This window comes from Leguminivora glycinivorella, chromosome 7 (assembly GCF_023078275.1).
Source record: "Leguminivora glycinivorella isolate SPB_JAAS2020 chromosome 7, LegGlyc_1.1, whole genome shotgun sequence".
Taxonomy (NCBI): Eukaryota; Metazoa; Arthropoda; class Insecta; order Lepidoptera; family Tortricidae; genus Leguminivora; species Leguminivora glycinivorella.
Window position 1 is genome coordinate 19353234 of NC_062977.1, and position 22260 is coordinate 19375493.

The window sequence follows — 22260 nt, forward strand, 5'->3', positions numbered from 1 at the left end:
AGATACGATGTTGATCGGACTAACAGTTAGTATTATAGCGTAAGTGATATCTTACTCCTACTGAAAATTGTTCGAACACGACGTTAAATGACGCAGGATGCTACGAGATAATCCTGACTGAGGGATAATTTCAACTTTTCCTGCATCACGTTTTACATTGTCATATTGCTCTCTTTTATTTATATATGTATTCCTGTGTCTAACCTCAAATTTAGTATAATAGGAATTAAATACGTTACTATATAGGTAATAGCAAATATGGTATTGTTATTGTTGTTCGAATCTTTGAAGCATTATTTTTGAACATGCTGCATTGGGCGGTATGCTTGTTTGCTACCGACGCTGTATTAAAAACAGTAAACCATTTACGAAACCACAATCTTGGGATGTAGTAATATTCACAGAGAAGCGTTTAAACGTGTCTCAATCTCGAGCTAAAGCCACATAAATGACGGTACAAGTTCCATCGCTATCGCACGACTTAGCTAACTCAATTTGCCATTAATTGTAATATTAATTATAGACTAGTAACAAGTCTAACCATCCGTAATAGTTGGAAACTAATATGTTACATTATGTATAGATCCATGCCCATGCTCTAATAGGGTTAAATACGATTATATTTGGTCTTAGGTAATATCAACACTCCTTATATGAATATTAATTTTATTTTAAAGCAATAATGTCTCCTCTATTGTCAAGGCGTTTTGCTTGTTCAGATATTTTGAGCACCTCTACAGCTCCCGTTTATCTGATGAAGACTGTACTTATAAAATTATCTTAATCTTTTGCGAGTTTACCGCATTATAAAAAATTACACGCGACTGGGTATTGTCTAAGATTAGACTTAGGGTCGGTTGCACCAAACCGTCTGTCACCGTTAAAGCGTTCGTTGAATTTTCATTGTATGGGAAGTTCCATAGACGTCTGTTGCGTGACGATGATGTGTCTGTCAAATGTGGTTGATGAAACTGGCCCTAAGACCAAACATAGTATGTATAAGTAAATCTGACGAAGTTAGTTCTCAATCTTAATTTAAACGTGTTATTCCGGCAGTAGGAAGTCTTGACGAGCCGTAAAAAACCATTTTAACCTGAAGTTTGAATGACGTCAATGACTTCGCAATTTATTTAACCATTTATATGTGAGTGCGTTTAGTAAAACGTCCCACTTTGTCGGTTACCATTAAGGCGAGATTTACTTGTATCTTTATATAAATAAACTGACAAAGCGCTTTATAGCAATCGACAAAGTGGGACGTTTTCCCGTGCGCACTGCGCATATAGAGATGGGTAGGGGTGGGTAAATACCGGGTAAATACCCGGTATTTACCCAAAGTACCCAGTAAAAACCCAGAGAGGTCAGTTGCTATTTGTCATCTGACCTGCACACAACTACTTGCTCCCGTTTCTTAATGTGTTACATCACGTCGTACTTCGACACTTGTTTTGTTTATGGACTTTGAAGTAGTTTTTCTGTGACTTAAGCTAACGTTATCTTTTGGACTTATATGGATATTTGCCAGTGAAATCGATCTTGGATCAGCGGTACAAGTAAGTACAATTTTATTGTTTTTATCAAACCATGCGCCTATTTTTTACTGTATGGTTTTTTTCGTGATTCTTAATTTCTTGATTAGGTATGTTTCAATTACCTATATAATAAACAATTTCTTTATTTCATAAATGACATTTATTTTGTACTTACCTAATAAATAATTATTTAAACACTATCAACTGTTTGTTTTACTGTTCCTGTTCTATTCTACTTATCCGGCTTGTAGTCTAAGTCTTCTTTATTACACTATCATCTAACTTTGTCCAGCACCTGGAGACTAAATTTCAATTAAATAAGACTCACATATTGTCTTTGTGTGTTCACTTTTTATGCCTTATTATTTAAATAGGCGCATTGGATTGTAAACCTTGCTTTAATTGCTAAACGGAGAAATTCGTGTAATTAAACCAACTATTTGGGATCAAGTTGATGGCATATTGTAAACACTCTCAACAATTTACTAATAAATTGTTTTTGGGCCATGAACCGCAATGAAAACTTACAAGTAGGTAGTTACATAGCACATTTCAACAATTTCAACTTCCAGACTACAAAGAAGAAGAACTAGTTTTAACTTTGTATTCGGAGTGTGACCGAATAAATTAAGTTACGAAGTAACAACCGGATATTAGCTTTTGTGACTCACTTCAGTGGCAGTTGAGTAAGTCTTTCGGTTTGAATACAAAGTACGACAATTGCATGAAGAAAGGATTTTTTTATAGGAGGCAGATTGGCAGACAGATTAGATGTGATCAGGTAAGCATTACCGCCGCCCATTTAGGTACACCAGACACACAAGAGGACTTGGAAGTACGTTGCGAGTCTTTCAGAAGTAGGTACTCCCAGTTTTTGAAACTAGAATAGGTATACTTTGTGGCCCAGGAATCGTGGAGGACCACTTAAGCGCACCTCGGACACTGGCGATTAAATATATGAAGAGGCGCGTTCCTAGCACACAGTCTAAGCTCGTGTAGGTGAACGCATACTATGCTTGTATGAGTGAAATATGGCAGGTCGACTGTTCGCGTTTTTGACAGGCGGTAACTGTGAGGTAACCGAGAGGGGGTGAGCGGGGAGCGGGAGTGGCCATACTGTACGATAGTACTCTTTGGTATACTGTGACTTAAGTAACTAGCAGGAAGCGCATGATCAGGACAGTTGGCACGCTCGCCAAGATTCAGTTTTGATAATTGTGTCAAGTTAAAAAAGACTCACCTTGGAGTTGAGCATGATCTCCGGGGCGCGGTACCAGCGCGTGGCCACATACTCCGTGAGGAAGCCGGTGTGATCGTGGTCAGGGTCCGCTACCCGCGCCAGCCCGAAGTCGCATATCTGCACGAAGAGACAAACATCAAAATCGTCAACAGAAACGGTCTGAATGGTTCTGCAGGGCTAACACATCATTGGCACACCTCGGATACTGCCGATCAAATACATGAAAGAGGCGCGTTCCTAGCACCTACCTAAAAGTATCAGGGATGCACCTTCCTTCCATAGCTTTAAGAGTAGATTAAAACAGTGGCTACTAAAATCAACATTTTATGATATTGACGACTATTTATCCAATGAAATTGTTGACATACCTATTGTACCTAAATACATAAATTAAGTATGTAATAACTCAATATTAATGTATGAAATTTCTATAATATCAGTGTCAATTAAAGAAGAACATGTATGTACCTACTAGTAAGAATCACATTATGTTAAAATCGTGTTATTTACGGGGTATATAGCGTGTTATTTTATATGCCTAATACTATTGATGTTTTAAATAAGTTAAATTTTACTTAACGATTGACATGTAACCTAATGTTATCAATAAATTTTCATTTTCATTTTCATTTTCACACATTCTAAGCTCGTGTAGGTGAACGCGTACTACGCTTGTATGAGTGAAATATGACAGGTCGACTTTTTGACAGACGGTAACTGTGAGGTGTGGGCGGCACTTTCAGCGGGGAGCGGGAGTGGCCATACTGTACGAAAGTACTCTTTATTATACTACATTGGCGCGAGATTAAGTCGCCGCGTACCTATGGTATACTCGTTTTATCCTATGTCATTAATACAATTAGAAAAAGACGTGTGATCTATGTCACGGCGAGATACTGTCACCTCAATCATGGACTAGCTCTGCTGTTCATTTAAACAGACACGATTTTCACTTCTAGTTTTAAACTGAAACGAGACCTGAGTGTAAACAAAACCAAACAACAAATTTAAACATAAGTTTAATGCGATTAAATCCAGTGTCAGTTCAAAACTGGAATGGTCTTGAAATAGTTGTGCGAGAATGCGTATTAAACGGGCGTTGGATATAGTCTAGAAGATAGTTCTCGATCATATGAGTTGTGAGGTGTTGTAAAAGTCGTATTAGATACGTGAAATGTGGTGATTGCGCTATCATAAAAGTCATATCGAATCCAGTTCAAAACCTGCATATCACTGTTAAATAAGAATCAACCTTTCTGATCTGTAAACCACCAATTTAATTAGTTAAAACTTTAAGAGTAAAAAACGTACGGCTGAAGACGTTTTTGATATTATTTAAAACTAAAAACCAACTATAAAGAGCTTTCTTTGAATATTATTGTGTAAATAAATACAGTTTAATTACTCTTAAAGATTTAAAGACGAAACTAAATTAGTCACGCTACGAAATAATCGCGTTAAGTTGAAAGAACCGCTCGCATAATCCCAATTTACTCTCTGAAATTAGACGTTGTTTGACAAAGCATTAAGGATTTCACTTTATTAAGTGACATCTCCAGCTTACTCGCAGGGCGTTTACCTTTTCTGAGAGTTCTGAGACTACCATGAGTGTAGTATATAGGCACAGTATAAAACCAGTAATAACTCTTCTTACAAACTTCACGCCGCGCGGTGTGTCCCCCTCCCTCCCCTCGCATGCGGCGAAAACATGCGAAACTGGTGATTATTGGGCTGGACAGTCGGGGCCGCGTTTGCGCGCTGTGTTGACGTGTTGAGTTCGGGAGAAAATGACGTCAGCACCGAAGACATATTTTCGTTACTGTAGTGTTTATGGGTGTATGGAAAGTTCTCAAAATGCGGAAATGTCATTCTTTAGAATTCCTAGACACCCAGAAAAGTAAGTGGTTGTTATATATTTGCAGTGTTAGGTACATTATTGCTTACGTAAATGGCGTAAAAGTGAGATTTAAAGCTAGAATGACACATTAAAATCAATAAGGATTTATCTGTAACGACATTTAGGTAGATGCTGCGATCTATCAGCTCGAAAGTTTGGTACCTACTTAAATATTGTGCAAACATCTATTCAAACATTTTATGTAAATATGATTTCGTCAGTATTTAAGAAACAAATACGTACTTGAATCTTTATTAGATAAAAAGGTAGAAAGAGCGTTGGTACTAGCATAGCGCCATACACAGTTACTAATACGAGTAGGACAGTAGGTACCTACGTTTCTAGTTCAAACGAATCTTTTTTTTATTGTGATGGATTGGGTGTATTCTAGAGAAAACATATAAAATGAACACTTAAATTAACGCTTTTGCAATTATTGTTACACAATCTACTATTGCGCGTATGAGAGTAATATATTTATAATGATTTTTTGTGTCTTCAATACTGACTAATGTGGTGTCATGACGTGGTATTGTTATACTAAAACCTACTTACAGTTAATAGTACCTATTAGATTTACAACAACTTACATTGTACGAAGTCGATTATAGTAACGTTGTACATGTACAACCCTGCGTGACCTTGCGCAGTAGTAACGACCGCGCCGCCGCTGCCGGAGATTAACTACTGATATATCCTTATACTGTGATATAGGTGTCTCGAGTACATATGGCAGTCGGTGTCCGAGTGCGATGGAGCACGGACGTGCGGTGTGTATTGGCGAGCCAACCCGATGTATATAGTGTAATAGAGTGACATTACAAGTGGCGACGAGGATAAAAGCAAGTACTTACCACGTGAATCTAGTATTCGGAAAAGATGGGATAGAAACATAAGTAACATAACCTATAAAATCGAGTAACGATGCGCCATGATGCACCGTTATCTTTTTGTAAACAGGTTTGGTTACCTGCCGTTTTAAATTACTGGCATTCTTAGTAGTTTCGGAACGTAATGAAGCTAAATGAAAGTGTTAATTAAATACTACAAAGCGAAATGATTATAACGGCAGTTTTTCAAGAATTAAGTCAAAACCAAATAAAAATAAATGAAATGTTATTTCTTTCAACTGTGCGAATATAAACCTTAAGCAGGCAGGGATCGGATACCGGTATTTTTTTCGGAACGGTTCCGTACGTTGACCCGAGAACTTTACTTTAGCGTTTCTGGTTCCATTAACCGGTATTCTTTTTCGTTCAGTGAACGAACGTTTATGAGTGAGAACTGTTCCGAAGAACAGAATTAAATGATACGTTCTTTAAAGAACAGTTCGCGGGAACGGAATTAAATGATACGTTCTTTAAAGAACAGTTCGCAGGAACGAAATTATTTCGGTTTTTCTATTTCCAAGAATTTGAACGAACAGTGCAAGCGGTGTCGGCCACGGCCATCACTTTAGTAACTTTAGTTTGATTTGAGACTAGCGGTGAGTAAACGTGGCGTCGAACGAAACAAATACGTCGAAAACATTCTGCACCACAACCACAATGAAGTAAGTTTTTTTCTTTTAACTTAGTGCTTTCAATTTTACCGATTTTAAAATTTAAGTAATGTCACGACGCTTAAGTATTTATTTACAGGCAATCGTACAGTCCAAGGTCAAATAAGGACGGGACGCCGCTATTAGCAAGAGCGAGCGTCCTTATTTGACCTTGTGGTCATCTCAGTGTGTGTGTGTGTGTGTGTGTGTGTGTGTGTGTGTGTGTGTGTGTGTGTGTGTGTGTGTGTGTGTGTGTGTGTGTGTGTGTGCGTGTGCGTGTGCGTGTGCGTGAGCGTGTGCGTGTGCGTGTGCGTGTGCGTGTGCGTGTGCGTGTGCGTGTGCGTGTGTACAATATACACTACTTTCCCATTAATTGTGTCGTTGGTACTGTAGATAGTCAATTACCATAGAAATTACATCAGCTACTATCAACAATGGACCTTTAGGGTCAGTTGCACCAAACCGTCTGTTACCGTTAAAGCATTCGTTAAATTTTATTGTATGGACAGTTCCATAGGCGTCTGCTGCGTGACGATGATGTGTGTGTCAAATGTGGTTGATGCAACGGGCCCTTAGTCTAAAAACGTCACAATGAAAGATGTGAAATGTGCAATTAGTCACAAAAATAAATTGTTTTTAGTATTCAACACTCCCGTGTCCCAGAACTCGAAGAATCCCAATTCATCCAATGTTCTTATACTGCTGCGAGTGAAAGGGGCACTAATGATGATATTTATGACTTGATCGATGCACAGAATGAGCCACTGAGTAAGTACTTACCTATACTAAACCTTCATAAACCTAAATACTGAAACTCTGCCCGGTGGTTCGGTGTTAGGGCTTGCAATTATCCGTCCAATTCGAAATCCGGATGATTCGACTCGATATTTGAAAATCCGGATATTCGGATAAAATGGATATTTCGAATATTTTTTATTTTATTTAATAAATCTCATAATTAGTAACATAATTATGTACTACGATACGAAAAACACGTCGTAGGAAATTGTTATTTTATAATCAGGCTTGAGCTGTTGTTCGTAACCTTAATGTTAGGTTAGGTTACTTAGTTATTTCATTCTTGCCTTTTTTAGGGTTCCGTAGTCAACTAGGAACCCTTATAGCTTCGCCATGTCTGTCTGTCCGTCCGTCCGTCCGTCCGTCCGTCCGTCCGTCCGTCCGTCCGTCCGTCCGTCCGTCCGTCCGTCCGTCCGGCCGTCCGCGGATAATCTCAGTAACCGTAAGCACTAGAAAGCTGAAATTTGGTAGCAATATGTATATCAATCACGCCAACAAAGTGCAAAAATAAAAAATGGAAAAAAATGTTTTATTAGGGTACCACCCCTACATGTAAAGTGGGGGCAGATTTTTTTTTCATTCCAACCCCAACGTGTGATACATCGTTGGATAGGTATTTAAAAATGAATAAGGGTTTACTTAGATCGTTTTTTGATAATATTAAATTTGGTAGCAATATGTATATCAATCACGCCAACAAAGTGCAAAAATAAAAAATGGAAAAAAATGTTTTATTAGGGTACCACCCCTACATGTAAAGTGGGGGCAGATTTTTTTTTTTCATTCCAACCCCAACGTGTGATACATCGTTGGATAGGTATTTAAAAATGAATAAGGGTTTACTTAGATCGTTTTTTGATAATATTAATATTTTCGGAAATAATCGCTCTTAAAGGAAAAAAAGTGCGCCCCCCCCCCCCTCTAACTTTTGAACCATATATTTAAAAAATATGAAAAAAATCACAAAAGTAGAACTTTATAAAGACTTTCTAGGAAAATTGTTTTGAACTTGATAGGTTCAGTAGTTTTTGAGAAAAATACGGAAAACTACGGAACCCTACACTGAGCGTGGCCCGACACGCTCTTGGCCGGTTTTTATGAAATGACTTCAGTTGCCCATAAGATATATGATTTTATTTTTATGTAATTTTGACTAATATTTGATATTAATGAATTTTAATGCTAGAGACATAATCTGATTGCCATATGAGGCAAAACGTCATGTTGTGATCGTTTAGATCGAATATTACCTAAAAAAGGTATTACCTACCTACTCCTTGTTTAAATATCAGATTGCATTTACGAGGTTTTCATTGCCGATTTATTCAAATGCAAAAAGAACTATGACATATTACAAACACCATTTAGCTTTGTTAAATAACAAGGCTGAATGATCTTTCTCTCTAATAATTTTCACCTCTTATCTTTGATAACTTCGTGACTCCATTCCAGTTACACTTGGGACTCTCGGGTAGACGTTCTTAGCCAGAGGGCCTTACGTTACGTATACAGCGAAAAAGTTTTGGTGTTGCAACACTTGCAACCTATTTTGAAAGGATAAAATGTAAAAGCGTATCTGCTTAACTACTTCATCTTGTTCTGCAGTTCAATACTAAACAGGTCTTCCGCCGCGGGATACATAGAAGACTTCTTTTTGTCAGAAAATTTGAACAGTTTTAGTTCTGTTTGCAATTTATTTATTTATTTATAATGTATTCGGATGCTAACAATAATGAAAGTGCAGCGTTTGATACGGTACTCAGTGTCACTTGATTGATTGAGTTAAATTGATATACATTTACATGAGATTATCCACAAATATTCATGAAAAAAACCCTGCCTGCTAAGCCGCGGTCCCGGCGGATTCGAATCCCGGTAAGGGCATTTATTTGTGTGATGAGCATAGATATTTGTTCCTGAGTCTTGGATGTTTTCTGTGTATATAAGTATGTATTTATCTATATAAGTATGTATTCGTATCGTCGCCTAGCACCCATAGTACAAGCTTTGCTTAGTTTGGGGCTAGGTTGATCTATGTAAGATGTCCCCCAATATTTTTGTTTATTATTTATTTACTTATTAGTCCATGGGCCAGCTGGTCCAATTTTGCCAAACGGTATAATTTGGGGGTACTAAGTTTCCTTTTTACAGCAGTTAGGTAGGCTTATAGGGATGTTAAAAAACCATGATTGCCATCTCAAAATGGTAGCTAAACAAAATGGCCGCCAATCCAAGATGGCGGATATTGAGTTTTAGAAAATCGACCATAACTCCAGAAGTATTGGTCCGATTTCATTTTTATTTTTTTTAAACGAAAGCTCTTTTTGTGTACTCAAATACTTGTCATATTCATTGTTTCGGTAAATTCAACCATTAGTTAGTAATTAACGAAAAATATAAAAAAAATATCTTTTTTCTTAGACTTTTTGTCAAAAATCATGTTTCTACAAAATATCTTGCATATTCTAATAAATATTTAAATGCAGAAAAATAGTTCCATTAATCACCTTTAATTTGATGTATAAAAGATACAGATTTAATTTAAAAAAAAACACGTGGAGGCTTAAATTTAATTCTGACTTCGTTGAAATTCACCGTTGTGCATACAGTACTAAAAGCTTCAGGTCAAAGTTTTAGATTGCTAATACGCTGTTTAGTATAATTCTGCAATTGAGAAGAACTGAACATGATAGTATCCGACATCCATTAGCTTTAATAATATAATATAATATAATATGTCATAGGTAAACTACAGTTTTAGATATTTAATTATTTGAATAAAATTTCCTTATTGATGCTGGGCCAACCAACCGAGATAATACAAAATAAATAAACTGTGTCTGACACAGTGAGTATGAGATTCTATCTCAACACATTAACCTTTTGACCGCCATGGACGGATATAGCTGTCGCTGGAAATGATTCCTAAGGACGCCAACGATGACCATCAGTTTTGCCAATGTTTGGGACCCATGCGAGCCTTTATAACGCCTAATTTTGCTCAAATAATCGCGATCCACGTCTGGTGTCCGGGCCCCGACTTGTCATATCTTTTTCACTACAGAAACTCTGATCCGTGTTCGAGAAAACTTATATTTAGTTAAAATAATCCTTGCATACACGAGGTGAAGAACACACCCCAAATGACAAATAGTCTTGAGATATGCACTATAATGCATTAATGAGGCATATCTATGAAGTATCCGACTACTAAACGACCTGATATAGGTACCTACCGAATAAACCTTAATTTACGCACAAAAATATAGTACTTATCACCGCGAATGTAGATTGTAGAGCCAATATCACTAATAATCACCTTCAAGACAATCACAGGTAACAGATTAATTTTCTCCTAATTTTTCGAACTTTTATAGCAGGTTTTCTTGAGCTAGGCTTCCACGACTTACGTGCCTGGGCCCGGCCCAAGCCCATTTTAGAGTAGCAATCCGACCTCTATAACTCTGATCCGTCGCCACATCATCTCGTTTCATTTCCATCGTAGAAAGACATACCGAACGTGTTGTGCTCTATATGCAACTTTTAGCCTCTTCATTTCGTACATTGCTAGTGTCCAACGTCTCGCAAGCTTATGTCACGGTGGGAAGTACACACTGATCAAACATGTTGGTCTTCAGTGTCTGGTATTCTGGCCCTTAATACGTCCTTCAGCCTACAAAAGACATCCAAGTCCTCTGTGTGATCTCCGCCGGCAGCAAGGCCGATCCAAGTCTCTGTATTGTGTTATAGTTCGACACAACTCGACGTTTTGTGCCTATTTTGCGTGATGTAGGGGATTTAGCTAGTCCTACAAGCTCATCTCCTCGAGAAATCCTATTAGACTTTTAATGTTGAGTAAGAGAACCTCGGAGAAGTCTCTCGGGGATCCGAGATGTTTTTTCCTGTATGGAGCCATATATATTATGGAGTCTTCGTTGTTTAGTAATCGGTAAAATATAGGTAAGGAAAATCTATTAATGCTGTACTAAAGAACATTTCCAAAGTTTGCCCGACTTCTGGGGGTGCTCTGCTTTAACCCGCTCGTGCGTAAGTTTTTTTTTCAAATCGAGTCCTTGAATGCAAAACGATTTTCAATCCGGAATACGATTTTAACCCTTAAACGCAAGATGATGAAGGAGTATGCCGTCTCCCAGACACAATCGCAACAAAACTGCATTGCGAATTCGCAATTTCATTGCATTTGGCGTCCGTATCGTTGGCGTCCTTGACAAGAATTTCCGGTGACCACCGTGGCCGTCCGTGACGGTCAAAAGGTTAATAGTTCTATCTTGATACTTTCGACACAAAATGTTAGTCATATATCTAGTATACTTAAATACTTAATTTACATCATCGAGGTGTGTTGCACATATGATATCTAAACAAATTTTATCCTAGTACTATCGAATATCTACAAATTCATGGATACTCTCATGCCCAGAACTATTATTCTAATTGTACAATTGTTAAAATAAACTAAAAACGGCATATTCGTACTCTACAACATCTACCTGAAGCTTTTAGTACTGTATGCGCAACGGTGAATTTCAACGAAGGCAGAATTAAATTTAAGCCTGTATGGGTTTTTCTAAATTAAATCTGTATCTTTTATAGATCAAATTAAAGGTGATTAATGGCACTATTTTTCTACATTTAAATATTTATTAGAATGTGCAAGGTATTTTGTAGAAACATGATTTTTGACAAAAAGTTTTAGAAAAAAAGATATTTTTTTTACATTTTTCGTTAATTACTAACTAATGGTTGAATTTACCGAAACAATGAATATGACAAGTATTTGAGTACACAAAAAGAGCTTTCGTTTAAAAAAAATAAAAATGAAATCGGACCAATACATCTGGAGTTATGGTCGATTTTCTAAAACTCAATATCCGCCATTTTGGATTGGCGGCCATTTTGTTTAGCTACCATTTTGAGATGGCAATCATGGTTTTTTAACATCCCTATAAGCCTACCTAACTGCTGTAAAAAGGAAACTTAGTACCCCCAAATTATACCGAATTCTTCACTGGCCCATGGACTATATAGTCATACTTGTTATGGAGAATTTTTGGCCAAAAGCTGCACTTTTGGATGGAAGCAAGCCGCTTTGCATGGTGATAGTAGACATTATAGTAAACGATTTTTTCCGAGGATATCGAAATTTCATCTCTTAGGAAGCCGAGCGTAGCGAGGTGTTTTATGAAAATGAAAAAAATTCTATCTTTTTATTGTATCGTCCGATTTTGACAAAACGTATCTCAAATGAAAGGTATTAATTTGTGTAATTTAAAAAAAATACAAAGAAAAAAAAATTTAAAAGAAAAGTAAGAAAAAAAAATAAAAAAGTAAATTTCCGTCTCGCACTGAATAACTTCAAAGAATGACAGACAAAATGTACAATGTCGATATACAAGTTTTTTTTAATCGAAGACAGATAAATTTTTAGTTGAAAACTGAAGACCGCATCGAAATCAGATCAGCATTTTTTAAGATACAAGTTGCCAAAGTTGGGAAAGATCGCTTTATATGGCCACTTTGAAATTCCTTTGCCAGAAAGTCAGAAATAACATGTTTTTCTGACACAGAAAAATACATAGTAACAGTACACATCAAACTAAAATTAAAAATTCCGAGGATATTATAATTTCATCCCTTAGAACGACGAGCGTAGCGAGGTCGGTTACGAAAACCGAAAAAAAAATCTCATTTTTTGTACGTCGTCCGATTTTGACAAAACATGTTTCATTTGAAAGGTATTACTTTATGTAACTTAAAAAAAATATTGAAAAAAATTGGAAAAAAATGTAAGATTTAAAAAAAAAAACCTTAATTTTCGTATCACACTGAATAACCGCAAAAAACGGTAGACACGGTGTATAATTTCGATATATGATTTTTTTAAATTAAAGACAAATAAATGCATGATTATAAACTAAAAACCGAATCGAAATCGAATCAGTAGTTTTTAAGATGCAAGTTGTCAAAGTTGGCTTAGTTTGTTTATATGGTCGCTTATAATAGTTATAATATAAATTCCTTAGCCAGAAAGTCAGAAACATTATATTTTTCTTACAGTTAAAAGTATGCATAGGTAATAGACATTATAAACATTTTTTTACAAGGATATAAAAATTTCATTCCTTAGAAACCCTTACAAAGACGATCCAATAAAAAAAACTGCCTTTTTTTTGTTTTTCGTAACAGACATCGCTACGCTCGGCTTTCCAAGGGATGAATTTTTTATATCCTCGTAAAAAATTGTTTATTATGATGTCTATTACCTATGCATACTTTTAACTGTGAGAAAAATATAATGTTTCTGACTTTCTGGCTAAGGAATTTATAAGCGACCATATAAACAAACTAAGCCAACTTTGACAAATTGCATCTTAAAACTACTGATTCGATTTCGATTCGGTTTTTAGTTTATAATCATACATTTATTTGTCTTTAATTTAAAAAAATCATATATCGAAATTATACACCGTGTCTACCGTTTTTTGCGGTTATTCAGTGTGATACGAAAATTAAGGTTTTTTTTTTTAAATCTTACATTTTTTTTCCAATTTTTTTCAATATTTTTTTTAAGTTACATAAAGTAATACCTTTCAAATGAAACATGTTTTGTCAAAATCGGACGACGTACAAAAAAATGAGATTTTTTTTTTCGGTTTTCGTAACCGACTCGCTACGCTCGTCGTTCTAAGGGATGAAATTATAATATCCTCGGAATTTTTAATTTTATTTTGATGTGTACTGTTACTATGTATTTTTCTGTGTCCGAAAAACATATTATTTCTGACTTTCTGGCAAAGGAATTTCAAAGTGGCCATATAAAGCGATCTTTCCCAACTTTGGCAACTTGTATCTTAAAAAATGCTGATCTGATTTCGATGCGGTCTTCAGTTTTCAACTAAAACTTTATCTGTCTTCGATTAAAAAAAAAACTTGTATTATCGACATTGTACATTTTGTCTGTCATTCTTTGAAGTTATTCAGTGCGAGACGGAAATTTACTTTTTTTATTTTTTTCTTACTTTTATTTTAAATTTTTTTTTGTATTTTTTTTTTAATTACACAAATTAATACCTTTCATTTGAGATACGTTTTGTCAAAATCGGACGATACAATAAAAAGATAGAATTTTTTTCATTTTCATAAAACACCTCGCTACGCTCGGCTTCTTAAGGGATGAAATTTCGATATCCTCGGAAAAAATCGTTTACTATGATGTCTACTATCACCATGCAAAGCGACTTGCTTCCATCCAAAAGTGCAGCTTTCTTTTCATAACTAGTATGACTATTATTAAATAAGGTAGTAGTGCCACTCAAGGAGTAATTTTTGATATAAATCGCTTTAATATCGTAAATGTGTTAATTTTACTTTAAAATTTGTTTTCCAAATGAGCTTCTTAAAAATTGCAATGGTATTTCTGTCATTCACAATATTCGAATTATTCGTTTTATCCGGATTTTAACGTGCAAATTATCCGAATTTCAAAATCAGCGGATATATCCGGATTACAATACAAGCCCTATTCGGTGTCACTCCTAAAGTAGGTACTTACAGGCGACCGTACCGACATATGTCAATTAGGGACGCAGTTATTTGTAAAAAAATGAGAAAGCCTTATACGGTCAACCGGGGTGGCTTTAAAACGCAGGGGTGACTTTGAAAATTTAGTTTTAAAGTCATACTGTAAGTAAATTCGCGATTTTCTATGGTAGATTTACAAGAATATTTATTGATCTATTATCTATCTACTAATTACATGAACAGTTTCAGTAAATAATGAATGATGTTAATTTTAAAGCCGTTCAAATACCATCAAAGTAACCCCAAATTTTCCTAAAGCCACCCCGGTTGACGTAGCTCTCCCGCTCTTACAATCCCGTACTTGTTGGACCTTGGTCGGTTTGGTCGTCTGTAGACAGTGTAGACACTAATACACTCGCCAACTACAGTTGTGTATTCCATGTAGATACACCAAGGGCCCAATTCTCAAAAGCTTGTAACTTATTGTAATAATTTTCTAGAAATGTAAGTACATTATGCAAAATAAATAAGATATTTTTATTGCAGATAAAAGCTTTGACATAGATGATGAAGATCTAGCCTTCAAAAAAATATATATAGAGAAAAAACTACCCCATATCCAAGCGATTCTGATGACCTTGAGTTGGATGTAAGTGCTTATAGTGTGAGAAAGCTGTATAAAATATAATCTGCACTAATTTGTATAAATATGTGTGTTACTTAATCTGTGTGAATTTGTAATAGTGATATGTTTTTAAATGTTTTAAGGACCAAGATGCAGTCCTTGAGAGAGCACAACCCATGCAATCCATTTATAGTGAACCGGAACCGGACGCGATGTGCCCTTGTTCATGCAAGCGTAATATAGTTGCAGTCGTTATAAGAAAAAAGTTAGAACAAGTTCCCGAAGAGAATTTACGGGCTTGTTTAGAAGATCTCGAAAATAAAATAGAAAAATATTATTAAATGTGTATCAAGATTATGTGTACTCTATCATAATTATAGCTTCAGTGTAAAAGTCAATCATATTTTGGTACATTCGTTAGTGAAATATCGTTATAAAATAAGGGTTATTCCACTAGTCAGAGTTACCACTAAGTTGTTACCAGTGGTAACTACAATGTTATTTTCCCATAGGCAATTACTGGAAAGATTATATCATAAGATTCATAAGTTTTGTTTTATTTTATACACATGTAAAGCATGACCAGAAATATATGACTACGCGCCATGTAGCGGAATTTCATTAAAACTATTTTCTTCATAGTCATCATACTATACTGAACTGTCACTCCATACATCAGAATAACAGCGCACTCCTGCCTGACAATAGTTATTTATATTTCTGGTCAGGCTTTAGTTTCTTAACCATACTTACCATATCCAACGCGATCAATGTTATTTTCACCAAATCTAATGGCAACAGCTGAGACTGTTTCCTCACCTTTAATTGATTGGCCTCAATGGCCACTGCGTAAGAGTCGTTAGAGGTGCACATTGACTTGCCTAATATCAAGGACGATAGATACCTGGACTGACAAAGCCCATACAAAAGTTTACCTCTGAAATGTCCCATACATTTCCGAGCGATTATTTCCGAAAAAATTAACAATATCAAAAAATGTTAGTAGTAAACCCCTATTCATTTTTTAATACCTATCCAACAATAGGTATATCACACGTCAGGGTTGAAATGAAAAAAAAATCTCTCCCCACTTTACGTGTAGGGGGCGGGCACCCTAATAATGTTCTCATGCAATGATTAGTTGGTTTCGATTTAGCTTAATATATTTTTTGTTCTTATTTATGGTGTCTGTATTTAGCTCTGCCGTGAAAAATATTTAAAGAAATAAGGAGGCCGTTTCATCATCGCCACCAGTACAAAACAAGGTCCCACGTAAGAAGAAAATAAACATCGACGACTTCGATACAGGCACAAGCTTCATGAATTTTAGGCTGTGTGGAAGTAGCAAGTCTTCAAACCTAGCTTATTAAATTGTCATTCTCTAAAACCATGCTTTAATTTTCTACAAATATTAACGCGAAACGAAACCCAGTACTCGCTGTCCCGATTATACATGACGTCGGCACATTATTGCCATATGAAAACGATTTGTAGCGACACTCTTCCAGGGTCAAATAAAAACTTGTCAGGCTTTAGTTACTAAAAAAATCCGGATTTAATCCGGAGTTCGGATTTTGCCCTAAAAATAATCCGAAAATCCGGATTTTATATTATTGCAATCCCTAGGTATAAACCCAATCCTTTCAGAAAATATTTACTTTATCACAAAATTATTTTAAACTTTCTTTTTGACATCGAAAAGGCTTTAGTTTTTTACATACCGAATAACTTTATTTCGGTATCATGATTCCTTTTAAGATAATTACATTATGTATAAGGTAAGGAATAATATTTAGAATACCTAAAATATGACAAATTTGCATTCTATTCAAATCAGTACGAGTATACTTCACGGAGTCCAAAACTATACGCAAATCAGAAGTCCAAAACTAGAAAAATATAGATAGAGACTATAGAGAGCGATTGCGGGCGCCGGTCGGCTCGAGCGCGAGTACTTGCGCCGCCGGCGTACGCGTCTGTGTGCGTGCGCCACGCGCACACACAACTTTACTATACAGGGCCTCTCTGTGGGTTCCGCCCCCGTCAACGCGACGGCGATAAAGACCTAAAAATCTGAATTCGTGCTTGCCTCCTGTATCGTCTTAATCCTTTAATGATTCCGTTAACGTGAAACTTTAAGTAGACAGGTTTTATGAAGACAATTGGCCGGTGAGCCCTACAATTTTAAAATTTGCCGCCCTTTATACATGGTGTATATTCTATGCTGTTTCTTCCTATCCTAATAGTTTCAATATCAAGCATACACTATCACTGCACGTTCGCTGTTTATACGCCGAAAGTTGCAACTCAAGTAAATGAAGTAAACGAAACAAACAACCTACCTTCACCTTCATTGCCGGCCGCGGCCGGCCGGCTAACCGAAACAGAAATATACATGAACTTCGTGTGAAAAAGAGACAGCGAAAGGCGGCTCGTGCGTCGGCGAAAACGTTCGGCTCTGGCGCTCGCTACAGTCGCTATACCTACTCCCGCGCGGCTCGGAACGAAATAATATTGGTTTTAGGAACGCTAAAATTCTGTTCGTTCATTTAAACGTTACTGTAAGGAACTGTTCTTTGAGGGAACGAAATAAGAACCGAAACCGAAATTATTTTGTTCCCACTGAACAAAATTTATAATGAACCGTTCGTTTAGGGAACGATATAAGAACCGTAACCGAAATTATTTTGTTCCCATTGAACAAAATTTATAGGTAACGGTTTAAGAACGATATCAAATGGTATTTGGGAACGGGTTCCGATCCCTGTAAGCAGGTAACCGAACGATGCAATTAATAAAATGTTTGAGGCAATTGACAACATACGGCCAGCCTTCCTAGATTGTCATGCCTATACATACAGGTGTCGGTGTGTGGCTCCTACCTACCTAGTAAACGGTTTGGTTACCTACCTAGATTGCCAAATGTTTTTAGGTACCAAAATGTTATTTGAGTTTATGTGTAGTGGGTTTATAAAATTGATTTATTATTTACATAAATCACAGCCCGGAATCATTACAATAATTTCCGTCCAACCAAAAGAAATTATATTTATTTTTAATTAGTGAAGTTACCATCTACCTGTTGGTTGGTTTAATACACAAAATTATGTGATGTTGCTAAATTTATGAATGGTTAAGCTATTTACCTAAATAAGGCATTTACTTGAATGATAAAATGTTGTACAACCATCACACTTAAATGTCCTATGGTAGCATTAGTCGATGTTTGAGAGTAAGGTGAAAACCAAAACAAACTAGATAAATACTTACCTAAGTATACTTCCTTACAGGGGTGAATTTACGTAAAAGTAACGTAAGTCACGACTTCATTAAGTGGTTATTTGAACTACAGCTGCAAATGAAAGGATCTATGCATATGTCGGGAAAGTAACACTTATTTAGAGATAGATTATCACTTGAACGTGAATCTTTTGAATTGATTGAACATGCCATAAAATCGTGACTAATACTCTTGTCGCGGATTGACTTACGTAATTTTACGTAATACGACATTCCTAACGCCGATTTCGAGCAGTTTTATCTGAGTATTTAATTACTTAAAAACCAGAAAACTAGATGGGTTCACATTAAGTGCTAAATAGACCTACTTATAATAAATAAAGAAATCCATTTAAGTAGTAAATTACTTTGTCAGTAAAGTCGGCAGAAAAAAAAGAGGCATTAAACGGATATGCAACTCTGTACATTCAATTGTATCGAACATTTAATTGGCACCTAAGTACTATGAAATTTTATGCCATTTGTGGCTGAAAATAAGGCATTAAATTGCGAATTTGGAAACAGCACATGGAGGTGCACTCTGTACATTCAATTGTATTGTTTAGTATCGACCATTTAAATGGCATCTAAAAACTATGAAATTTTATGCCATTTGTGGCTGAAAATAAGGCATTCAATTGCGAATTTGGAAACAGCAGATTACAGAATCTGGACATTTAATTGTCATGTGTGTGAATTGGATAACAGAAATTCTGGTTATTAAGCTAGTTAATACAGCAGATTACCGAATCTGGACATTAAATTGTCATGGAAAAAAACCTACTGGTAACAGAATAACAATGACCTGACCTGTACAGTGTGCACGGCTCATTCAAAGCAGATAAAATGTATCTGGTCATTAATTTGACATGACTTTAGCCTTACGAGGATAAATATAGATATATGTGGAACCAGCAGATTACTGAATCTGGACATTTAATTGTCATGTAAAATAAATGAAAAAAAAAACAAATACTTACCTTGGTTAAGGCAGATATATTTATCTGGTCATTAAATTGTTGTAAACATAGTTAAACAGCAATTAAAAAAAAAAAAAACTGAACATTGAATTGTTGCAAATATGAGCTTAATGATAATAACCTAAACACGAAGTAAATTACGGTTATACTGGTTGAACGTGCGCTTAAATGACGCTTAGATCAGATGATAAATGCTATCTGAGCCTTCAATTGTCATAATAGTAGATTGACGTCGGTCAATAAATATCATTAAATTGAAACCGAAATAAATTACACATATGAAAGAAAAAATACCAAGGCATCCAGTGCCTGAGAGTCTGAGACAACTACCCCAGTAAAACACTCAAGTACAATGACTGAGTACTTTGAGATAGCATAAGTTGAAATATTTTCAATATAATATATTTTGACTTGTGTTAGTTAGAATCATTAAATTGATTGGGTACAGGTTGCCCCAAGAAAGTCCAGTATGGCTTCTTAATTGTCGTTGGAGGCATTTGACAGCGAAGGTGATCCTACATCAGTAGGAGTTCGGTGGTAGCGCTGGAAAAGAGCACTCTTTATATACCTAGATGCCGCTAACGTCAATCAGAGTGAAAAGAGTGAAAAAAAATAAATAAATAAAGACAGTTCATTGGTTTGACATTGCATTGTATATAAAAAAAACACGTAGTGGTGCAGCTGAATTGAATAAAATTAAGCGAACGCTTGATACATTTCAACAACGCGGAAAAAAAAAGAAGTTGCTAACTCTGCTTACCGTCAACAAGGCTTTGTCAGTATGGGTGACCTCAAGAGAAAGACATGCCTATTTAAGTTGATCTATGATAGATTTTCAAAGACAATCTACGTCAGTTGAAAATCATTATAAAAATATATTGGTACTGAAGGTACTCGTTATCAGTTAGGGTAATAGGTACATACTGCAGAGATTCATGTAGGTGAATCTCATACAAGTCAGGTGTCCAGTTAAAACAAATAAACTAATGGATCTGTGAGCCTCTATTGAACTAATATAGAAAAAAAAATAAGAAATAAAAATGCTGAACTTGTTTGCGTAATTTCACGGGAGGATATTGAAATGTGGTCTCTCTTTCGTGAATACATATTAAATTTGTATAAGATTTTCCAAGCGAACTAGTAACCTAAGTTTGTAAATTTATAAAATAAATCTCACTAGTGACCTTATTTCGTCTGGTCAAGAAAATGAACAAAAGGACAACAATCAGCGGCTGAATCAGCTTTGTCTGTAGTGATTGTAAAATGTTAAATAATCACATATTTCAATGCTTCACGTCAATTATCTAGGTACCTAACTACTTACAATGCACATTATTTAGAAGTTAGGGAACATGATTCTATTCTATATATAAATGGATTGATAGACGGGGTTGTCTATTGTTTGCCCGACAGTCATTTAACATAATATTCATTTGCCCGAATCTAACTTGCCTGAATTTCATTTGCCCGAATGATTTGTTTACCATAAAAATCATATGACATACTCGTTGTTTATCCGAATATTACCTTCCATAATCATACAATGCCATACTATTTGTTAGCCATATTATTAAGTGCAATAATATGGTTTCATAGAATATTCAAACGCCATAAGCAATTATTGCCATATTAATTGTTGCCCATATTATTACCTAATCTAACCTACTTTCTGATAGCAGTTTCATTTTCCAGGGGTCACAGTTCTAACCTAACCTAACCTACTTTTCCAGCAGTTTCATTCTCCAGGGGGTCACAGTTCTAACCTAACCTAACCTACTTTCTGATAGCAGTTTCATTTTCCAGGGGGTCGCAGTTCTAACCTAACCTAACCTACTGTCTGATAGTATTTTCATTTTCCGGGGGGTCACAGTTCTAACCTAACCTACTTTTCAAGCAGTTTCCTTTTCCAGAGGTTCACAGTTCTAACCTAACCTAACCTACTTTCTGATAGCAGTTTCATTTTCCAGGGGGTCACAGTTCTAACCTAACCTACTTTCTGATAGCAGTTTCATTCTCTAGTCCTTCTAGTACCTATTATAGTAGTTTTTGATTCTGCCAAAGCACATTATGGAAATTGACTTTTCTGGACGCTAATTTGTATGACAAATGATGGTATGGAATGTGGTAATTACGGATTTCGATGATTCTGACAAATGACATTATGGAAACTGACTTTATGGGAAACAAAGTTTCTGGCACTAGATTAATATAGTAAACAATGATTATGGCATAAGATGTTATGAGAAACAATATTATGATTGTTGAATAGGATGGCAAATAAAATTATGGCAAATGAAATTCTGGCAAATGGGGGTATCCCGATAGACGGATGTGAAGTTAAGGGTACAACTGAGAGAAATTTGCCTTGTGAATCTAACAAACTCGTCTTGTTGCGTGTTTATCTGTTTGAAACAATAGTATTTTAGTAAAGGGAATAAATCACAATATTGATGATACAAGTCGAATTTGTACGAACCTAACAACAAGGTCAAACTTGTTAAAATATATTTTATTGAATCAGCCAAACATATGTTTAAATCAATATGTGACATGTGCTTTTACAAAATCGACTTGTTGGTTTAAATAAAAGATTGGTTCAAAAAAAAAACAATAATATTTCCTCCCACGAACGCTCCGGCTGTGGAATGAGCTATGTCAAGGTATTCCCCGATGAACTACAGTATGGGGTTCTAAAAAAAAAAGGAGTATACAAGTTTCTAATGGGTCGACGACGCGCATGTGACACCCCTTGAGTTGCAGGCGTCCATAGGTTACGGTGACTGCTTTCAATTAGGAGGCCCTATAACTGTTTGCCACCGACGTGGTA

The 22260-nt window shown here is 35.8% G+C and overlaps 1 protein-coding gene across 2 annotated transcripts in view; it reads right to left on the reverse strand.

Moving 5' to 3' along the window:
• Window positions 1–22260, reverse strand: part of LOC125228352 (mitogen-activated protein kinase ERK-A) — a 141451-nt gene that overhangs the window by 17015 nt on the left and 102176 nt on the right. For both annotated transcript variants that reach the window (XM_048132885.1, XM_048132884.1), the window contains one exon: window positions 2773–2889. In XM_048132885.1, the coding sequence (XP_047988842.1) occupies window positions 2773–2889 (117 nt within the window). The remainder of the gene's footprint in view (window positions 1–2772; window positions 2890–22260) is intronic.